General features: G+C 42.1%; 1 protein-coding gene across 4 annotated transcripts in view; it reads right to left on the reverse strand.

Annotated features, from left to right (window-relative positions):
- usp32 (ubiquitin specific peptidase 32) overlaps nt 1-18,608 on the reverse strand; it is a 65,760-nt gene that overhangs the window by 45,910 nt on the left and 1,242 nt on the right. For all 4 annotated transcript variants that reach the window (XM_085371605.1, XM_085371603.1, XM_085371604.1 and 1 more), the window contains exon 2: nt 170-297. In XM_085371605.1, the coding sequence (XP_085227731.1) occupies nt 170-297 (128 nt within the window). The remainder of the gene's footprint in view (nt 1-169; nt 298-18,608) is intronic.

An 18,608-nucleotide genomic window follows, 5' to 3' on the forward strand; every position in this document is an offset into this window, starting at 1 on the left:
GCCCCTCACTACAACTAAAATCTCTAGCTTGTACTTACAATAAAATCCTTCATACAAAGCTCGTTGGTCACACTGCTAAGGCATAACCGAACTGATTTTGTTGGCTTCCTGGAAACTGCCGCCACCGTTACCCACTCAGAATACGTGGTGTGACATCATTGTGGCTTACCTCTGCGACTTTAGGGGGAACTCCATCTCCCAGCACTTCCCTGTAGAAACACTGCTGGGTCATGTAATAGGAGAGGCCACTGGTTCTTTTGAAGGCATCTTTCAGCCGCTTCAGTTCCACATCAGTGACTACAGAGAGACAAACAGAGATGGGATTACATCAACAGAGACGGAGAGCTGATCTGCAGTTGTTTGCGAAGTCATGCTACAAGTCTGCAAGAGAAAAACAGAATCTACGAAAGATAAACAGTAAAGAAACAAGCAATGGCTACAACAGTTTAAAAACTGTATTAGGACCAAGGTCTGGATGGTCCTGAAATACGTCTTTAATGTTTTTAAATGTCATTGTTTGAAGCTCTGAGGACTAGACGCCAGATTTCTTTCACCTTCACTTCACTAGGACTGCAGCACAACTGTTGGCAGCAACACAGAAAGAATGACTTCCATCCAATTACAGTAAACAGAGGAAGCGCTTTTAATGCAACGGTTAAAATGATCTTCTAACAGAAGCGCCTGAAAAAGAAGTTTAACGGTGTCATGTCGTTAATCCATAGATTAACTCTGGAACAGTTGGTAAAAATGACAAAGCTGCTTACACATGTAGTAGTAACTGTGGCGCTGTAGCGAACAATGTCACCGACTATACACAGCGGTGACAGCAAACTGCTGACTAACGGCTGAAAAGGATCCTGTTTACAGCTTCCATGACCACATTGTAGCTAAATGATCAACAAGATACCAGTAGGTGCCGCTCATCTGATAGGCAAGGGGTCAGCGTGCAGTAAAACGGAATCATTAACTGTTGACTTATCAGCTTTCAGCAGCCAATCACAGTTCAACAGGGATAAGCTGCAGTAAATTAGCAAATACAAATGTAGGTACATTAGTTAGAAATTGAGGGCACTTTAAAGACTCCATATGAAAAGCTGGTAGTGCTGGGGTTGGAGCCACAGCAGCATGACAGAACTGCTCGACTGGTTTTGACAAATGTCTGATTAGATTGGATGACTGGTCCACCTGCTTCAGGATTGGATGTTGCTCGTCAGAGGGTAGCCTATCAAATGATCCAAGCGCAACTTTGATGTTTTCTGAATCAATGATAAACTAAAACAGTGTGTTTCCTGTTGTAGTCTTAAGAGACTACAAATAACGGACGTCCTTAAATTTGACCTTGTCTGCATTAAAGTGTGGCTTTAAAGAAAGAAACTTTAGTCATTTCAGTATGCTCATTTTCTACACTGCTTATGTAATTGCAAATATACAACTGTTGTTTGTCACAGTCAGTGTTGGGGAGTAACGGAATACATGTACCGCCGTTACGTATTTAAAATACAAAATATGAGTAACTGTATTCCGTTACAGTTACCGTTTAAAAAGGTGGTATTCAGAATACAGTTACTTTGTTGAAATAAATGGATTACACTGCGGTACTTTCCTGTTTCATGTTGTCGCGGGTCAGGACTGTTTGGGTTTTGTTTGACAGCTACGTTCTGTTGTTCCAGGCGGCAGCGTTACGGTTGCCATGGTTACAGGGCGACGCTCTCTCTCTCTCTCTGCGACTGTGTGTTTCCTGGGTGAGAGAGCGCATTTCGTTGTTGTTGTTGTGCTAAGCTAACAGGCAGAATGCTACAAGCATAGCTCTAAAGAATGTAGCATCATGGGCAGTGTAGTCCGTGTTGCAGGGAGAATGGACTGCCATACACGTTATGGGTCTGTGAGCGCGAGGAGGGAGGAAAAGGGGAGTGGAAAGGTACGAGTTATCATCGAGGAAAAACGGGAGCTGGAAGCATGTAAATATAATAATAACCACTGCAGCCAAGAAGAGTGCCTGACGAGCCCAGTTGTAAGTAAGCTATTAAGACTCGACTGTACACCGTGTTCGTGTTTTCCTCCGAAAACAATAAGTTCCGTTGGAGCAGCCTTTCAACGCCTCTCTCTGTCTCTGCTAGCAAAGTTGACCCAGACAACAAAGTAAAGCTATTTTTCGGCTACGAGCCGACAGGGACCCCGCCGTATTAGTCAGAGGTCCCTTTACTACAGTTCGGAGTCGCGGACCTTCAGTAACAGTAATAAATCACACAGCAATAGTACATTCACGTTGTTGTAAAAAGCATGATAATATATTAAGTAATCCAAAGTATTCAGAATACGTTACTGTCATTGAGTAACGTAACGGAATACGTTACAGAATACATTTTGGGGCATGTAATCTGTATTCTGTAATGGAATACATTTTAAAAGTAACCTTCCCAACACTGGTCACAGTACAACATATAGTGAACATGCAGTGAAATGCTTGTGTCCTGAACTGTGGACAGGCTGCAGACGTAGCCACGCCACTCCAGGGCTTGTTTCTAGCATGGGGGTCATAGCCAGGACCCTTACTGGATACCGGGTGGAAATCAAACTTGCAACCCCCGCTCCAGAGGTGTGTAGTCTTACCACTACAGTATGCAGCTTCCATTACAGCCATTGCTGCAATTACACCACTTGTGGCTACTTGTATTTATATGCCTCCACCAATCAGAGAGGTTGCAGGTTAGTGTTATGACTAGAGATGGCACGATACCACTTTTTTTATGTCCGATACCATAAATTTGGATATCTGCCGATACCGATATGAATCCGATATAGTGTGTTTTTAATATATTGCTGCATTTTGTATAAGTTCATACTCAAGTTTAAATAAACAACAACACTGAAGCTATTCTGTTATACCTGTATTTAAAAAAAAATACACTACACACAAAATATTTCATAGTTCAGCAAAACTGATCAATCTAATAAACTTAAACCTGCTCCATCCTCCCTATTCTGGTATTTTAAAGAGCACTTAGCAGAAATATTAAGCAACCTAACTAATAGGGTTGCAAACTCCCAGCAAAAAAATAGGGAACCACCCTCCACCTCATGATGCTTAATCGATGTAATCAACTTTAATTTGATGCAGTGTGGGAAAAAAATGCACAGAAATCAATTATTTTTCAAGAATAATTAAATAGATTCAACATCTTTCTTCAATAGAACTGCAGACTGCACAGATGGTACCTTCCCAAAGGAAAAAGTAGTATAGCTTACTAGGGTATATATATATTAGACTTAATAGTCACTATATACAGTAATGGACTTCTATACATTTTACATCAAATTAAAACTTTGGGTGTCAGATAATTATTTATTAAAAGCTCGACATTTTAAATGAGAATAAGAAAGAAAAGTATGTCTTTGTGCCCCTTTTCCCAGTTAATGCCCTATCGGCCCCCCTGGCTAAACTTTGCTAGATCCGCCCCTGCACAGTTACCAGCCGTCAGCTACGTAGAAAAAGATCCTGGAGTAGAAAGTAATATTAAATAAATTCTAACAACAGCTGATCAAGCTTAAACGTGCTGCTGTTGTTCAGCCGCTGGTTTCCTCTTTCTGGTGCAAAGTGGGCCAAAAACAAACAAGAGAGACGGACTCGCGACAGAAAAGCCGATCAGCTGATCATTGATCAGGTTCATGATTGAAGTAGCAGCAGGAGAGGCAGTCGCTCCATAGGTTGTTAAGCTTAACGCTGGAATGCTTTACAAACATTCAGAGACGAACTTACACGCTTGCTTTACTTCTCTCGGGGATAACTTCCTCGGAGATAAAATGCTGGTTTGGTAGCGAGGCTACAAATACACACGACCGCTCTATCACGTGACCACACTGCTCCGATGTGCTACGGTTATGAGCTGAGTTACGCCGTGTCGCAAGTTTTGTGAGGTGCTTTTTTGATATCTAATGGATCGGATTACATTTTTTATTTCTCTCCGATATCCGATCCAGTAATTTACGTCAGTATCGGACCGATACTGATACCTAATATCGGATCGGTCCATCTCTAGTTATGACAGACAGGACTGTGCTAACTATGACATAATTACCATAACAGTTATTGGACTATTCTTGACCTTTAAATGTTCATTGACATATCAGCTAAACTTTAGCTCATCCTTGATTCCAAGTGTGCAACAAATCTTGAGAAATTTTCCAGAGAAGCTTATGAGATGTTGATGAGGACGGGATGGAGAGCACTAGAATCTCCATCGTCATCGAGGTATTTTAAAGTCTGATTGGAGAATATGTTTACAATGCAAGATGTTGTTTATATGATGACAAAGACACACCGTCACTGGAGATGGTGGAGACCAAAATAAAGCTTAAAAACAGATTCATGTGGTCAAAGTCAAAGCTAACCATGTGTGATAGATATGCAAACATGCACATCCGTTAAAGCCAGTGATATCTGCACAGCCTTTGTAACGTGTGATGATTCGACTTTTTAGTGCACTTAAGGCAAACGTAAAAACAATCCCAGTCTTTCTTTCACACTGTTACATGATTACATTAATACTACCACGCCTCTCTGTCAACGCTCACATTGTTGATGCTGTCTAATCAGCTCCACTTCGACAACTGCTCTTTAATACACGTGTAATATTTTCTGTCACAGCTTCAGCTGAATCAGTTTAATTTAACCCTTCGACAGCACAAGGTCAAAGCAAGAAGCACATATGACATTTTTGTTTGCGTCTTACGGAAAACTACTCATGCCGAGTTCCATCAACAACTCCCTTAAAAGCTGTTATTCCGCCTTTATGGAAACTTTTCTTTATAAGCGTCTCTGAACCACACTCGGGTTTCTGATATCACCTATTTCGACAGAGCCAGTAGGGGCAGTAGTGCTCATGGGGTTTCAGGTTTGACCCTAAAGCCTACCCAGACACACGTGCAAACGCTCATGCACACACACTGTCACCGCGATGTTAGCCGGCAACATTCAGGCATAAACTCATTTTGAGCAATAAACTTTATTTCCAACTAAAAGTTTAAGAGGAGAGACATTAAAAGAGAATCGCTTTTACCTGGATACGTTGGTGTTAGGGTGCAACAGCTAATTCAAATAACAGTGGACTACTGTGCCTTTAACAAAAAAGCAGAGCCCGTGCACGCAGGCTAACGACATCCGAGGAGACCCGGAGAGCACGCCTTCCACCGAGACAATGCCCTAAAGAAAGTAACAACACTAAAATTCAAAAGGTTCTTCTTCTGACCATGCTCCACCTCTCCACTAAGTTTACTGAAATGCAGACAGTTACTTTTACTGTAATCTTGCTGACAGGCCGATAATCAGTAAAACTGAGCTAATCACATACCTCTGACTTCTCTTTAGCAAGTAACCAAGAGTAACTGGACATAAATCTTTATTTTAAAAAAGTAAAAATCAGTTTAACAACAAAACAGAGTTCAAACCCCATTTACAGGAAGTGACGGTGCGGGCGCACACACCATGCATATACCTTGGTTGGCCCAGTAACCTTTGTCATCTCCACAGACGCAGTTTCACTCTGACTACTGTCACACAGACAAAGCCTTAAACTAACGGCCTCAGCTGGATCAAACTTTACTAAGAATGCACAATTTGTGTTAACGGGCTGTGCTAATGAAGTGACGCAAATAAATTACCGCAAATGCCTTTCAGCAGTAACAGCAGGGTGCTGGTGTTTGACCGAACTGACATAACAGGTATGAGGAGGGAGCTGGTGTCTCTTCAGGTAATTTAAGTAAGAGTTGTAAGATCAGCTGATGGGCAGGGTGTGACTCCACCTTCATTCTTCACATTTATTTCCACAAAAACAGAAACACTGAACCATACAAAACCTAAAAAATGTATTTATAGATACAGGCTCAGCGAGTTTGAAAAATGTTAAAGGTCACACTGCTACTGAGGCTTTTCTCCTGCCTGAGAGGACGAGCACATCGTTAGGGTGGTGTCTCCTCGCAGCATGAAGAACCCAAACCACAGCCGGGGTTTCCTGGGTGGATTTTAAATTGGCAATGATGTGGTTTAAGTCTACAGAATAAAGTGCTGTACAAATGCAAAGTAAGTAAGTGGTCAGCAAGACTAGGAAAGCATTATATAAATGTATAAAACTAACAACACGTCTGCTGGGCACAGGTGTGCTGTAAGCACAACACAGAACAAGAACCTTTTCAATTATCCTGGTTTTTGGGCACAACACATGAAAACTGTGTCAAGTGCCAAAAAAGTGCCAAGATGTGGTTTTATGAAAGGTAAGCTGACGATCAGAAGGTATTTACAGGTCACTGACAACCTCGCAGAGACAACGAGACTAAAGAAAGCCACTGTCCCAAAGAGTCATGGGTTTATCTGCTCCCTGCATAGTCCTGCACGTTGGTGTGCAGGTTGTGGTAATACTAAATATGAGTGGAAACTGCACGGAATGTAAAAAACAGACTATCATTAGAAAATAATACATGATCTCGTGTTCTGAGATAATGGATGGGAATCGTGTGTGTTTTGTTTTGGGAGAGATGAATTCTATTAAAAAAGGCCTCCGGTCCTTTTCACAGATCACTCCAGCTGCTGTAACGACACCTGCGTGCAGTCTATTACAACACAGAAATGGTTTCCTGGTGCACAGCGGTGAGAGCCACTGAAACATGGAATGACACCAACAAACATCAGCGCTTAATGACATCCACCCGACGGAGTGCAACAGCTCTGAACTGTGAACATTTATTTCGCTGGTGCCTCGTGTATCTGCTGCTTCTGCTGGCTGAAAACTACATGGGGATTTTAGCTTGCGTGTTGCGAATCCAAAGAAGCTGTGCACGTCTAACCCTACGCCTTTCACTTTCTTTAATAAGTCATCGCTGGTATAAAGATGAAGATATCCCAAAGTTAGACGTCTGAGGGCTGCTTTTTTAAAATCTTGGTCATTTTGGCCTGTATTTGTATAGCGCTTTTCTAGTCCCTAAGGACCCCAAAGCGCTTTACACATCCAGTCATCCACACATTCACACACTGGTGATGGCAGCTACACTGTAGCCACAGCCACCCTGGGGCGCACTGACAGAGGCGAGGCTGCCGGACACTGGCGCCACCGGGCCCTCTGACCACCACCAGTAGGCAACGGGTGAAGTGTCTTGCCCAAGGACACAACGACCGAGACTGTCCAAGCCGGGGCTCGAACCGGCAACCTTCCGATTACAAGGCGAACTCCCAACTCTTGAACCACGATCGCCCCATTTTGCAGAAAAGCTCTGATGCTGAGCCAAAGCAAAGCGAGATTAATGGGTCAGTGAGCTACGTCGAGCTTCAAGTCAGAGTTCTTGGTGTTACCAAAGTGGCCCTCTTTGTAACTGACCAACTCACCATGGCAACTTCTTCTGAGCACAAAACCTTAGAGAAACTCTTTTATTTGCATCATATTTTAACTGCAATGTAAATTCTCTGTATTCTCTATGTGCCAGTTGTTAAGCTGTTTAGCTTACTAACAGCAAATGAAGCTACAAAGTCAGAGCAGTGCAAACTGTGCATCTTGTTGTTAGTGGCTTGTGCAGTCTATTCTTTTGGTGATGCCAGAAATCTATACATTTTTGCTTTACTTTGCTGCCAAGTCTCCTTTACACTGTTGAATTGGAAGCTACTAGAACACACAACAACAACCAAGAATAGCTATTTGATCAATGAAGTTAATTTCCCTTTGTGTGCAGGCAAACTAAAAGGATTTCCACATCTCCTTCATTAGCCGGTGGGTCAGTAAGTTTCAGTGTTTAAATGTATCCAGTTTAAAGTTTCCGAGCTAATGTGAGGCAGTTATGTTAAAAATGAACAGCAGCACCGTGAGCACACCCACACTTAAAACAATTAACTCTGATTAAAATGCTCATCGTACCGCTCTGGGCGCTAAATCACAGGATTAACAATTTTCTGCAACATTAATTTCCTGTCTTCTTTGCAACAGTGTTGCAATGTAATGTTAGATTTTATCACCATTTCAATATAATCATTTGATAACACTCACTGGAGTCGGCTGTGCTCGTGGGGATTATTCTGTGCTGAAGGAGAGTCGGGCAACACATTAAAAGCCCCTTTGATGAGAATGTGCATCGGACCCAGAGCAGAAAGCTCAGCTTAACACAGGAAGCTGATAACCACCGTTGTGATACCTGTTATGTCCAGCTGGGGTTTTAGATTTTTTCAACTCCGCTAAAGCAAAGAAAGCCCGGCTGTATTGAATTTCCCTCGTAGTGCAAGTGTTTGCATTTCTTTTATATCACTAAAATCTGCAACAGGCCAACAATGATAAACCACATCTTCAAGTATGAAGCCAAAGATCAACTTAATAGAAGGTGTGTGTGTGCGTGCGTGCGTGTGTGTGTGTGCATGCGTGTGCGTGCGCGCGCGTGTGTGTGTGTACGCACCTGTGTGGCAACAGTCGATAAAGTCTATTGATTTGTGGAAAAAAGTGACAAAAACAGTGATTTTACTTCCCACTGGGGGGGGCGATGCCTAACATCCATGTGATCTTACCCAGACTGAGGCACCAGTAGATCACTGGTGACCTTTTTCTTTCATCCTGCAGAAGCAGGACAAACGGCTGTCCACTCCTTTAAACCTTGCTGTTAACGATGTAACATTTTTCCACATGTACTAAAACAAGCTGCAACATCTGATGTCGTCTTTGAGCTCAGAAATGTCACTGCAGTCACACACACACAAATATTACATCACCTTGTGGATCAAGGGATCCTGAAACAGAAATCCTGAAAAGGGCTCATGGGAAGGCCAATTCTGCATACGCCCAATGCCACCCAATGGCAGTGACCTTGGCTCCTCCAGTGAACACAGCTACCCCTACTTAGCTGCCTCCAAAGTTCTCATGCCTAGCACTGATTTCAGTGGTGGATCTGCACCTAAAGAGCAGAACCGACTGCCAAGGAATCTTTGAGCAACATCAGCAGCTAAAATGTTTCATTAGATTTTGGTTGCAATGCAGGATGATGCTATATAGTTTATATCTAGTAAGGTCGATACCTTAAAATTGGACTACATACAGTGTTCGCTCGGCAAAGCCCCACACCCACTCTCCTTTTGCACACAGATCTCTGCAGATTCTCCCGTAGCAAGCAGGGAGACATGGCTCTGATCCAAAACAACAAATATCTTGTGTTGGTTTTGACACTCTAAGGTTAACATTAACTTCTGTTAAATATCCATGTGTGGGAAGAGTTGACAATATTTGAATGAAAACACAAAGAAACGACTGTTTTTAAAGGCACCAAACAGCCTTTTGTACTTTGCAGAAAAGCTGCATGTCTGTGTGATCTAGGGCCATTTATAAGTCATCCACGTTCAGGGATGTGCAGCTAGGACTACAGGGAAATATGTTTCTCTTCATGAACTGTGCACACAGAACCCCATAAGCACCTGCAGGACCACAGAGTATGCATTGGCCAGTCATTAACCTACCAGCTGCCGAGTACAAAATCTACGTGAAGCTGGATGGCAACTGCAGAAACTGGAGCAGCTAATACTCCTGTTTATGTACGGCTGCCTCGAGAGGCTGATGCTGAGCTCATGCAGCTCACTAATTTAATTTTTCTCATCACTGCTAATACAACCCCAGTGCCAAAAACACTGTGCACATAATGCAATGACTGAGGTGCAGATCCACTATGTTGTTTTTATGATCAGTTGTCAATAAAATATTTAATATTTAAAATGAGAAAATGTACCGCTTTAAGAGACGTTGTTACAATTCTGTATCCCCTCTATTTTAGCACCACTTGTGGTGTTACTGGGAACTGAGGAAAGCATTTGCTGGACTTTTGAGAGAGCAAAGTGTTTGAAAGGTTGAACCTGAGGTACGTCAGATCAGCACCATGAAGCTATACTGTGGTAACAGATGAAGCGTGCACTCGAGCAGCGTCCTGCTGACACACAAGGCCCTACCTGAAAAAGACATCCATCATCTGGATGGGAGCATATCTTTCATACCTTTCAGCCTCGGGTGCCTTTTCCAAACGTGCAAGCAGCAAATTCCATCAGCACCTATCCAATTATGTAACCCTAATACATTAGCACATCCCAGAGTACCCAGGCAGATTACTAAACATCCTCCTACATGATTAGCATTAAAGCTGACCACAACATCACTGATGAGCTTAGCTTTGAGAATTACATCTTCACAAATTCTATAGCCATAAGATATATTGACAATATGGATAAATATAATTATATTAAGCAATCTGTACAAATAATATTGATGGAATTCTAACAATACACCTAAGCCATTTTAATAAACTGGCCCAGCTACATGCTGTGGGTCTGAGGTCAGCAGGGTACCCGCCTTCTACTCGGGCCTGAACCCATGCATCAATGAGAGGTGACAGCTACCCAACTGAAGACAGGACTGATTAATGCTCAAGTGCTGAATCACAGGCTGCAGGCAGCCAATCACACATGGGGATCAACACAGAGCACAAAGCTGCAGGAAGAGAGACTAAAGCCCCCTTGTGTGTCATGAGAGGTAGCAGCTAACTGTATTCATGACACAAGCAGCAGAAAACGATCCGTACAACCACTGCACACAGAAACCTGGCTGTCCTCCACATCTCTGATTAACCGCAAAACAAACAAACAAACAACAAAAAAAAAACAGCAAATAAATCTTTGAAGTTGTTTTTTAATGTGAAGGATGATAAGAATCAGATTCATGAATTCATTTTGTTACATGATTCGTTATTCAGTTCAGATTCTGAGCTCCTCTCTGAGTCTGAGCTGTAGACTTCAGACATAAAGAGCTTAACCCAACAGAGCTTTTTGACTCATTTTATAAAGAAAACCGATGAAAGATTTGGAAAACGAACAGGAAAAAAGCAGACACTTCACACTGGCTTTGCACTGCCTCGACTCGAAAGAAAAAGTGAACCAAACACTGGTGACGCAGATCAACCGTTAACTCGAGTTCAAAGGTCAGTTCAAAAGCAACGAAGTAGAACAAATCAGGGTAAGTACTAGTTTTCCTTTCATGTTTCGCCCTCCCTCCCTTCTTCACACGTACAAGCATGAATTCAGGGTCCAACGCCTCTTTGTGGCCTATCAATAATCTGTATTACCAACCAATAAATTGACCTTGTGCAGCCAGAGAGCAGCAGTAACAGCACTCAGCACACTCTATTCAGCTGCAGCAGCTGCACATAAACTGAGGTCATGAAATTTCAAACCACATTGATGCAGTTTATTAAAAGACACGTGAGAAAACTGAATGACATCAGTCCATGACCGATGCATAAAAAAAATGTTGTATTTTTATTATGACTACGAATCAAGTGAAACATATTTCTAATTACCTTCCATAACTCATTACAGTCTGTAATATAAATACATCCAACGTCAAAGCATCAACAGCCCAGCCAGTTAACCATTAACCTACCAGGACAGGATTTAATGAGGCTGTAGAAAAGCGATTAGTCCCCTCCCACCTCTCCATGCAAGAATGCAGATTAAGGTACAAACAGATAGATGGCTACAGACGTTTTGGCTTATTGTTCAGATTTGGGCCTGTGGAAATGTTCACAGCCTATAGTGGGACTTGCTGCCGTAACGTACACACATCTAATATTATGGCGATGATGACCAGGCACCTTAAAGTCACATGAATTGTGAAGATGTGGCGGCCTTCATCTCACACATATTAGCAAGTGCAAGCATAACAAATACCCTGGAGGTCCTAGGAGAGCTCCACAATCTCCATGGTGACAGATGTGGAGGTGGTTCACCAGAGGTAGCAGAGCACAGCTGGCTGAGGAGCCCATTTAGTCCTCATGAGTTTGGAGTCTGATGTTAAATATTCATCAAGTTAAATCGTTTCTGTTTAAAACAGTAACTGCATTGATGAAGATATTACACCTGTTCTGAGGAGCAGATCTCCAACAGCTCGTTAATATTGAATGTCTGGATTTGTGTCTGGCACTGAATTTAGATTTGCTTGCACTGGTCATCTTCTACAACGTTAGTCTCTTGAAATGAGCTTTTTAATGCACACAGCCACCGAACCAGAGACCAGCTTCTTTCAACGGGAATAATAAATGAAGGGCAGGCTCTTTCCCTCCTGTAGCATCTGCTTCACTTATTGTTTTTAAAGCTACGAGTTCTAAATTATAGTCCTGTCGTTACTGGTTCTTCAGGCTTCCAAGCAGATTTTACAAGATTGTCTTCAATAACCACCCCATGCACCTGACGAGGGAAAAAAGCTGTCTACTCTGTAGACAACAAGCCTGCCACTTTGAGGAAAACACGTCTGAAATAGTCGTGGCTAGCAAGCCCGAGCTTGTAAAATAAGTTTGGGGGACTCTCACCAGTAAAATAACTGCAGAAGGCACCGTTCTTCTGTATGGATATGAACAAAGACTGCAAAAAACTAAAAATGAATGCTAAACAGAGTCCATGTATGACTCCAATCACATAAAACCATCCGAATGTATCAGAAACATTTTTTTAAAAATGAGGGCACGTCTGAGAAAGTTTCTATGATTTCTTAATTCTTTGTTTTTAGTGTCACACACTGGTTAAACAATGAGCACTGTCACCTGACTGCGAGGAGGCTCCCTGCGCCTCTGTGGGTCTCCTCCAGGTACTCTGGCTAACTGGTGACTGTAAACTGGCCATTTACAAACAGGGCCTTAATAACTGATTCTACTGATACTGATGTTTACTGGGAAATTAAACTCAGTCCATCAAATACCTTGTCAGTACCACAGGAAGATCAGCATGGTGGTAACAGCAAACCTGGTCAGACACTGACCCTCTCACCCAGCTGAGCATGGACATTTTAAAGCTAACAGAAGAAAGCTCTAGAACCAAAGCTGCCCCCGAGCCAGCAGCCTCACTGAGACCAGAGGACCAAAGTAGTTACAAGGAAGGAAAAAGGGTTCATGTCCTGGTGATGTCATAAACATACTGAAAAATTATTTTATTATCTAATATTCGTTTGTTGTTTTTAATGTAAATCTGTTATTTTGCTTGGTGAGGCAGAATATGCCACCAGATAAAGGTGCACGTACAGCAACTCATTTTCAGTTAATTATTTGCACCTCCTTTAAGTTCAATTTATTAAAGCGCTTAAAGTGAGAGAATATCCTGTGACTCAGTGCAGTCAGGTGGAACTACACAGTTTCATAAACAAGTAAATGACACTGTGCATTGAAGGACAGTTGAATTTTGCATGTACATGCTGTCAGTTACAGTTCTTATAAGAGAATCAGCAAAATGAATAAATCACAAATCGGAGTCAGACACCAAAACTGCAACAAGGATGTCTCTACTTTTTGAAACTATCTTTTTACTGCGACTGATGAATCAAACTCTACTTTAGATCAAGCTTCAAAATAACAGTTTCATTGGTTCAATGCCTTAATGCTTTCTTGGTATAAACCTTTGATGATTTACGTTTGTGAAAACCATTTCTCACACATCACAGTTCTTTTGATTTTCCTGTATATTGCGCTCATTTCATCTTTGCCTTGATGACACCTTCTGTGTTTGTTTCACGTTCAACGTGCGTCACTTTTACATAACTTAAGGGCTCCGCTAAATACAGAACGAAGAATCTGTAAACCAAGCGAAGACGAGTTTGAGTCAAATAAAATAAAACATTGTTCTCCTGGAACTCCTGATCTAACGTGATGATTGGCACTGCCAGAGAGCAGAAAACTGTTGTAATAAGACGCGCTAATGGGAAAGTAAACAAAGAAAGGCCTCATTATGGAGAACACTTTGTGTATTGTAATGCTGTGATGCAATCCGGGTATTCTTAGACACTGAGTGGCATTAAATGCAATGGCTACCATTCGATTCACACAAAACAATGGGTGTGATTTCTACGAGTGCCCCAAACACACTTTTCAGCCACTCACAGTCTCAGGCTGTCTAAAGACTGCGTCTGTAACACCCGACACAAGTCACTGCATCCTTAGCTTGTCTTTGGCTCTCCCATACTGTCCACACAGACACTTTCACAGCAGGTTTCCACTATATGGCCACCTCGCTAAATCATCATGGCAGTAGAGGAGCAGCCAGAACCTCCTGCTGTGACTTGATGTTTTCTGTCCTATAAAATAAGCTGAGCCTGGTCGGCCGCTGCTGCTGTCGAGACTGGAAGCCTCCACCATGGCTTCTGAAGCAGCAAATCCTGAACTCACATGTGCCTCGGTGCCCTGTTTAGTCTGGGCAAAGCATCAACAGAAACACCTAGAGGCGCAAACATACATGCAGCTCTGTTCTTGAAGAGCTCATTTCACCTGTGGACATGATGTCACGCAACCAGCACGAGGCTGCTGTGTTGTGGGGTCGGCAAGAGGAAAAACCACATAAAACAGGAAAATCATTTTTACTCTCAGGGTCTATTTTGTGCTGTCGGAGAGGGAAAAAAGGTGAACAACAAAAACAACAAATGGGTTTTACATAATAAGACTATTACAGATTCTTCTGAGTTTAGAGCAATTACTCTAAAAAAAGCAAACAAACTGTACAATACAGCCAAGGAAGGAAAAGAAACACCTACAGAGGCTGAACGGGCTCATGGATGGTTAACTATACCATTCATGTCAGATGGAAACAGGATCATTAAGAGTCAGAAATAAGCAAAGAATAAATAAGAAGTGCAACTGAAAAAAAGCTAGTCTTCCAATTAATTTCTATAAAACGGAAATAAAATGTGGACCACAATCGATGAATGTCCAGAGGCATGAAACCTTATTGGCAATGACAACATGAGGTTTCAAAATTTTACATGAACAAAAATTCTACAAGCAGATATGCATCCACCTACAATGCAGCCATGACAGGAGCAGAACAAGTTTCCAGTGGTGAAGGACAGGACAGTAACTTTGGACCGACACTCGGTTTTTATTCATAGACGTGGAGGGATTTCTCTCCTTAAGTCCTAATGGGACTTACTGGGGAGCCTCTGGTCATTTGTAATAATTTTGGAAGTAGTCTGTGTCTCACAGTGTTGCCCGAGTTCGCCGTCTCCATAATTTGTTAAATATCCCAGTGCAAAGAAATGGTCTTCCATACTTATCCACACACAGAAGCGATGCAGCCCAACATGCTGCCTCTCAGATATTTGCTCCAATGGTAGCATTCGCTGTCATCTTGTGTCTAACGTCCGTCCCACTCACAGCCCTGCTCATCATTATTCGGTTTGCTGCACTGTTGCACATTCAGCAGTTTTGTGAATACCTTTGGTTATGTTTAAATCCCCTCTGTTTTATGAAAAGCGATGAGTGAAATCTTTATTATTTATCATTGTTCAGCATGATGTTTCACTAGCTGAACATGAAAAATACGTTTCAGTGATTCAAAGGGGCGTTCAGATGTGACTTGTGAATTCTGTACTTGATTTTGAAATGATAGAATACCGTCACACCCCAGCTCGGCACCTTCAACATGTACTTTTGGTGTAAAAACAAAAGAATGCCCTTGTTGTGTGCCTTTCCTAAAACTAGAAGGCTTAAGATCCCTGTGTGTGGTGTAAACTTACAGTAACCACATGCAGGAAGTCTAGGACCAAAAACTAAGCAACCTCCAACTCAAGGAGGCTGTTTAACAGCTGATAAACTTCTTATCTTTGCTCAACAATGAAAAATAAATACTTGCTGTGAAGCATATACCACGTGGTCGTAGAAAGCTCCATCACACTGGATTTCCACAATATTAAACTGCATCCTGGAATAACCTGACATTTACAACTTTGCTCAAAATATAGAGATTGTTGTATAGACTGTTGCACTGCTATCTAGTCACGTTTCCATAGCAAACACCATACTGGAGGTTTCTACGACAGCAGAATACAAATTTACATCCCCATGCAAAGCAGCGCTGCATTAACTCAGCTGATAAGGCCTGCTGACGTAGAGTGAGTGTGAGGCTGTGTGTCACAGTGACCGCTGTTGTTGTTGCATCGCTGAACTACATAGTGGTCAACCACAAAGGTACAAATAACCCGTGAAGGTGTTCCAGAAAAGTGCCAGGAAAGATTACTAAGAAGAACCGGTCTCACTGAGAACACAAGGAACCACAACAACAGGTAAACACGTCAACCCAACTCTTTGACAGCTCCATCAAAATCATGAACAATTATTCTGGACAGCAAGAAAGACATCCAGATGAAGCTCCACATTTTTAAAGCCACGTATTGTTGCTCGGTTAAAAACGTCTTCCTCAAGGCCAGTTCATCAACAACAGGGCTACCTGTGACAACTGAGATCAGCCTCTCACCACCATGACTGGAAGGGTCCATATCATCTGCTCCCTCTTGAATTTGACTGACAAGAAGGAACGCCAACAAGCACATCGCCGTTAAACTCGGCCAAACACGAGCATCACTGTGAAAAAGGAAAGTGGCACAATAGTTGTGCTTTCTTCATCACAGAACGTCCAAAAATCAACTACGACTCTATGAAGTGTGCAGGTCTGAACACTATACTTGTGTTCAGCGCTCCACTTCCTATTATTCCCACTGCAAAGAAACTGACTGCGATTCAGTGGCAGGAGTAGCAGAGGGTGAAAATGACTGAATGAAGTTGCATTTCTAAAAAAGTGTTGGTTTTCACAAATACAGTATCGATAATATTAAATCACCTCATTGCATCCTGTAAAACATTCTGCTATGTAATCTATTCAGGTTTAGGATATGAAGGAACTCTTTGATGTGAACTGTTTCCAAATGACGACTAAAACAGATGTTAGAAGTGTTGTTAAATCATACGAGAGATTTCCATGTTTGTAGAAGGAGCAGGTGCCCGTGGTGGTTGAAGGTCATGCTATCAAGAAGCTGTTGTTGGTTGCTCTAATGCATGAAATCAAAAATGCATCACAGTGGTGCCGTGAAATCCCCAAAACTCACAGAGAGGAACTTTAATACAACGAATCTGTTGCTTTGATTCTATCAAAACTGTATCTCTAACACGAAGAAAAAGCTTTACTGTATGAAATTTACACAGAGCTCTGTTCATTCTGGACTGAGTGGGAGGGGTTTTTGGTTTTTTAGAATTTAAGTTCATTTGCTTGTCATCTCTGGGCAAGCTGACCAGTCAGAGCAGCCTGGAGTTAGTGGGCTGGGGAGTGTAAAAAAGACAGGAGTATAAAAGAAAAACAGAATGTAACCAAATGTAATCCCCAAAATCTGAGCCTGTAAGTGTACCCGGGCTCCTCAACCACAGTCTCTATAAGCACATATGATACACGATGATGAGTGCCCACCTCTGGCCCTGGACGGAAAGCTTTGTGAACATTGTCTGCTGCAGTATGCACAATCAGCTGCTAAATGGAAGCATCACTTCCCTGCTGTAAAGTGCCATTCAAAGTGAGATTACTTTAAAAACGAACCTTATTACTCAAGAGAGAATCACACCCATCATCCTTGATAGTTTTACAAATGCAGTTAAATGTTCGTTCAGGTCACGTTACTGTTCTGTCAGCTCTGTTCCTCACGGACAACGACGATGGTAATGATAACAGCAGATTCAAGCATGTGGAGCCGTTCAGTGTGGAATAAACACCATCGCTAGACCTGACCTGAAGTTAGCTGTCACTGCAGCAAGCCACTCACCAAATGTTTGGACTTGAGCCTCGAACCTTCTCTCAAACAAATTAACGCTCCACTCTCCCACATGAGTAAATGTTCAATTGTACTGTGAGTCAACAGAAAAAGGGAAGATGACTTTTACCTCTAAAATCTTAACACTCTCAGATGTGTGTCTCTTGAACCCCTTATTACGGTACATGTTTATATATTAGATTTCCCACATTTCTAAGATTTGAGTTTATTCTATTTCAGAAAAGTGACGATGAGGAGGAACACGCACTTTTTGGTCAGATCTAATGTTTCAGGCACAATTATCCCTCGAGAAACTACCACGCACAAATCAGGCTTGAATGAATAAATGGTGGTGAGGAGTAATCGGAGGATAACACAACAAAGGTGAATCTTTCTGACTGTAAGCCCATTACGCTGCTGATGTCCTGGCAGAATAGGCTCTCGTGAAAACTGAACTCATAATTGCGGCAGTCAAGCCTGCTGTAGCAATTAGAAATGGTGTCATGTGACTGCTTTGATAAGACTGGACGACTAGATAATCCCACCCTGTGTGTATGGTCACATATGATCGTCAGAGTGTAACTGGCAATCTGTTTGAGGCATATTTAAGCCGCAGTATTACAAAGACTGAAGTCACGCTACCCGAAAATCTAAACTGTGCTAAGGCAACATAATAACATTAATAATAATAAAGATGTCCGGTCAAACTTCCCTGCGGAAGCCTGGTAAAGATATGACACAGTAATAGATGTGTAACAGGCTCTCGTGGCTGGAATCCGGACTGACAAAGTTCAGCTGTTGCCAACCCAGGGAGTAAAGTGCAACAAGAAAGCCATCAGGGATAAGATCTCTGTGTGTTTGCAGATAAATGTTCACCCATATCTTACATAAGTGCCGCTATGCTTACACTGTATCCATTGCTTCACCTGTGCGTACTTAAACTAACCTGACAACAAAATGCTTCCAGTAAAGCCCATACGAGCTGAAATACATCATGACGCT

Source organism: Diplotaxodon limnothrissa, linkage group LG14 (genome assembly GCF_057381915.1).
Source record: "Diplotaxodon limnothrissa isolate DT_005_m linkage group LG14, D_limnothrissa_male_GT1.1, whole genome shotgun sequence".
Lineage (NCBI taxonomy): Eukaryota > Metazoa > Chordata > Actinopteri > Cichliformes > Cichlidae > Diplotaxodon > Diplotaxodon limnothrissa.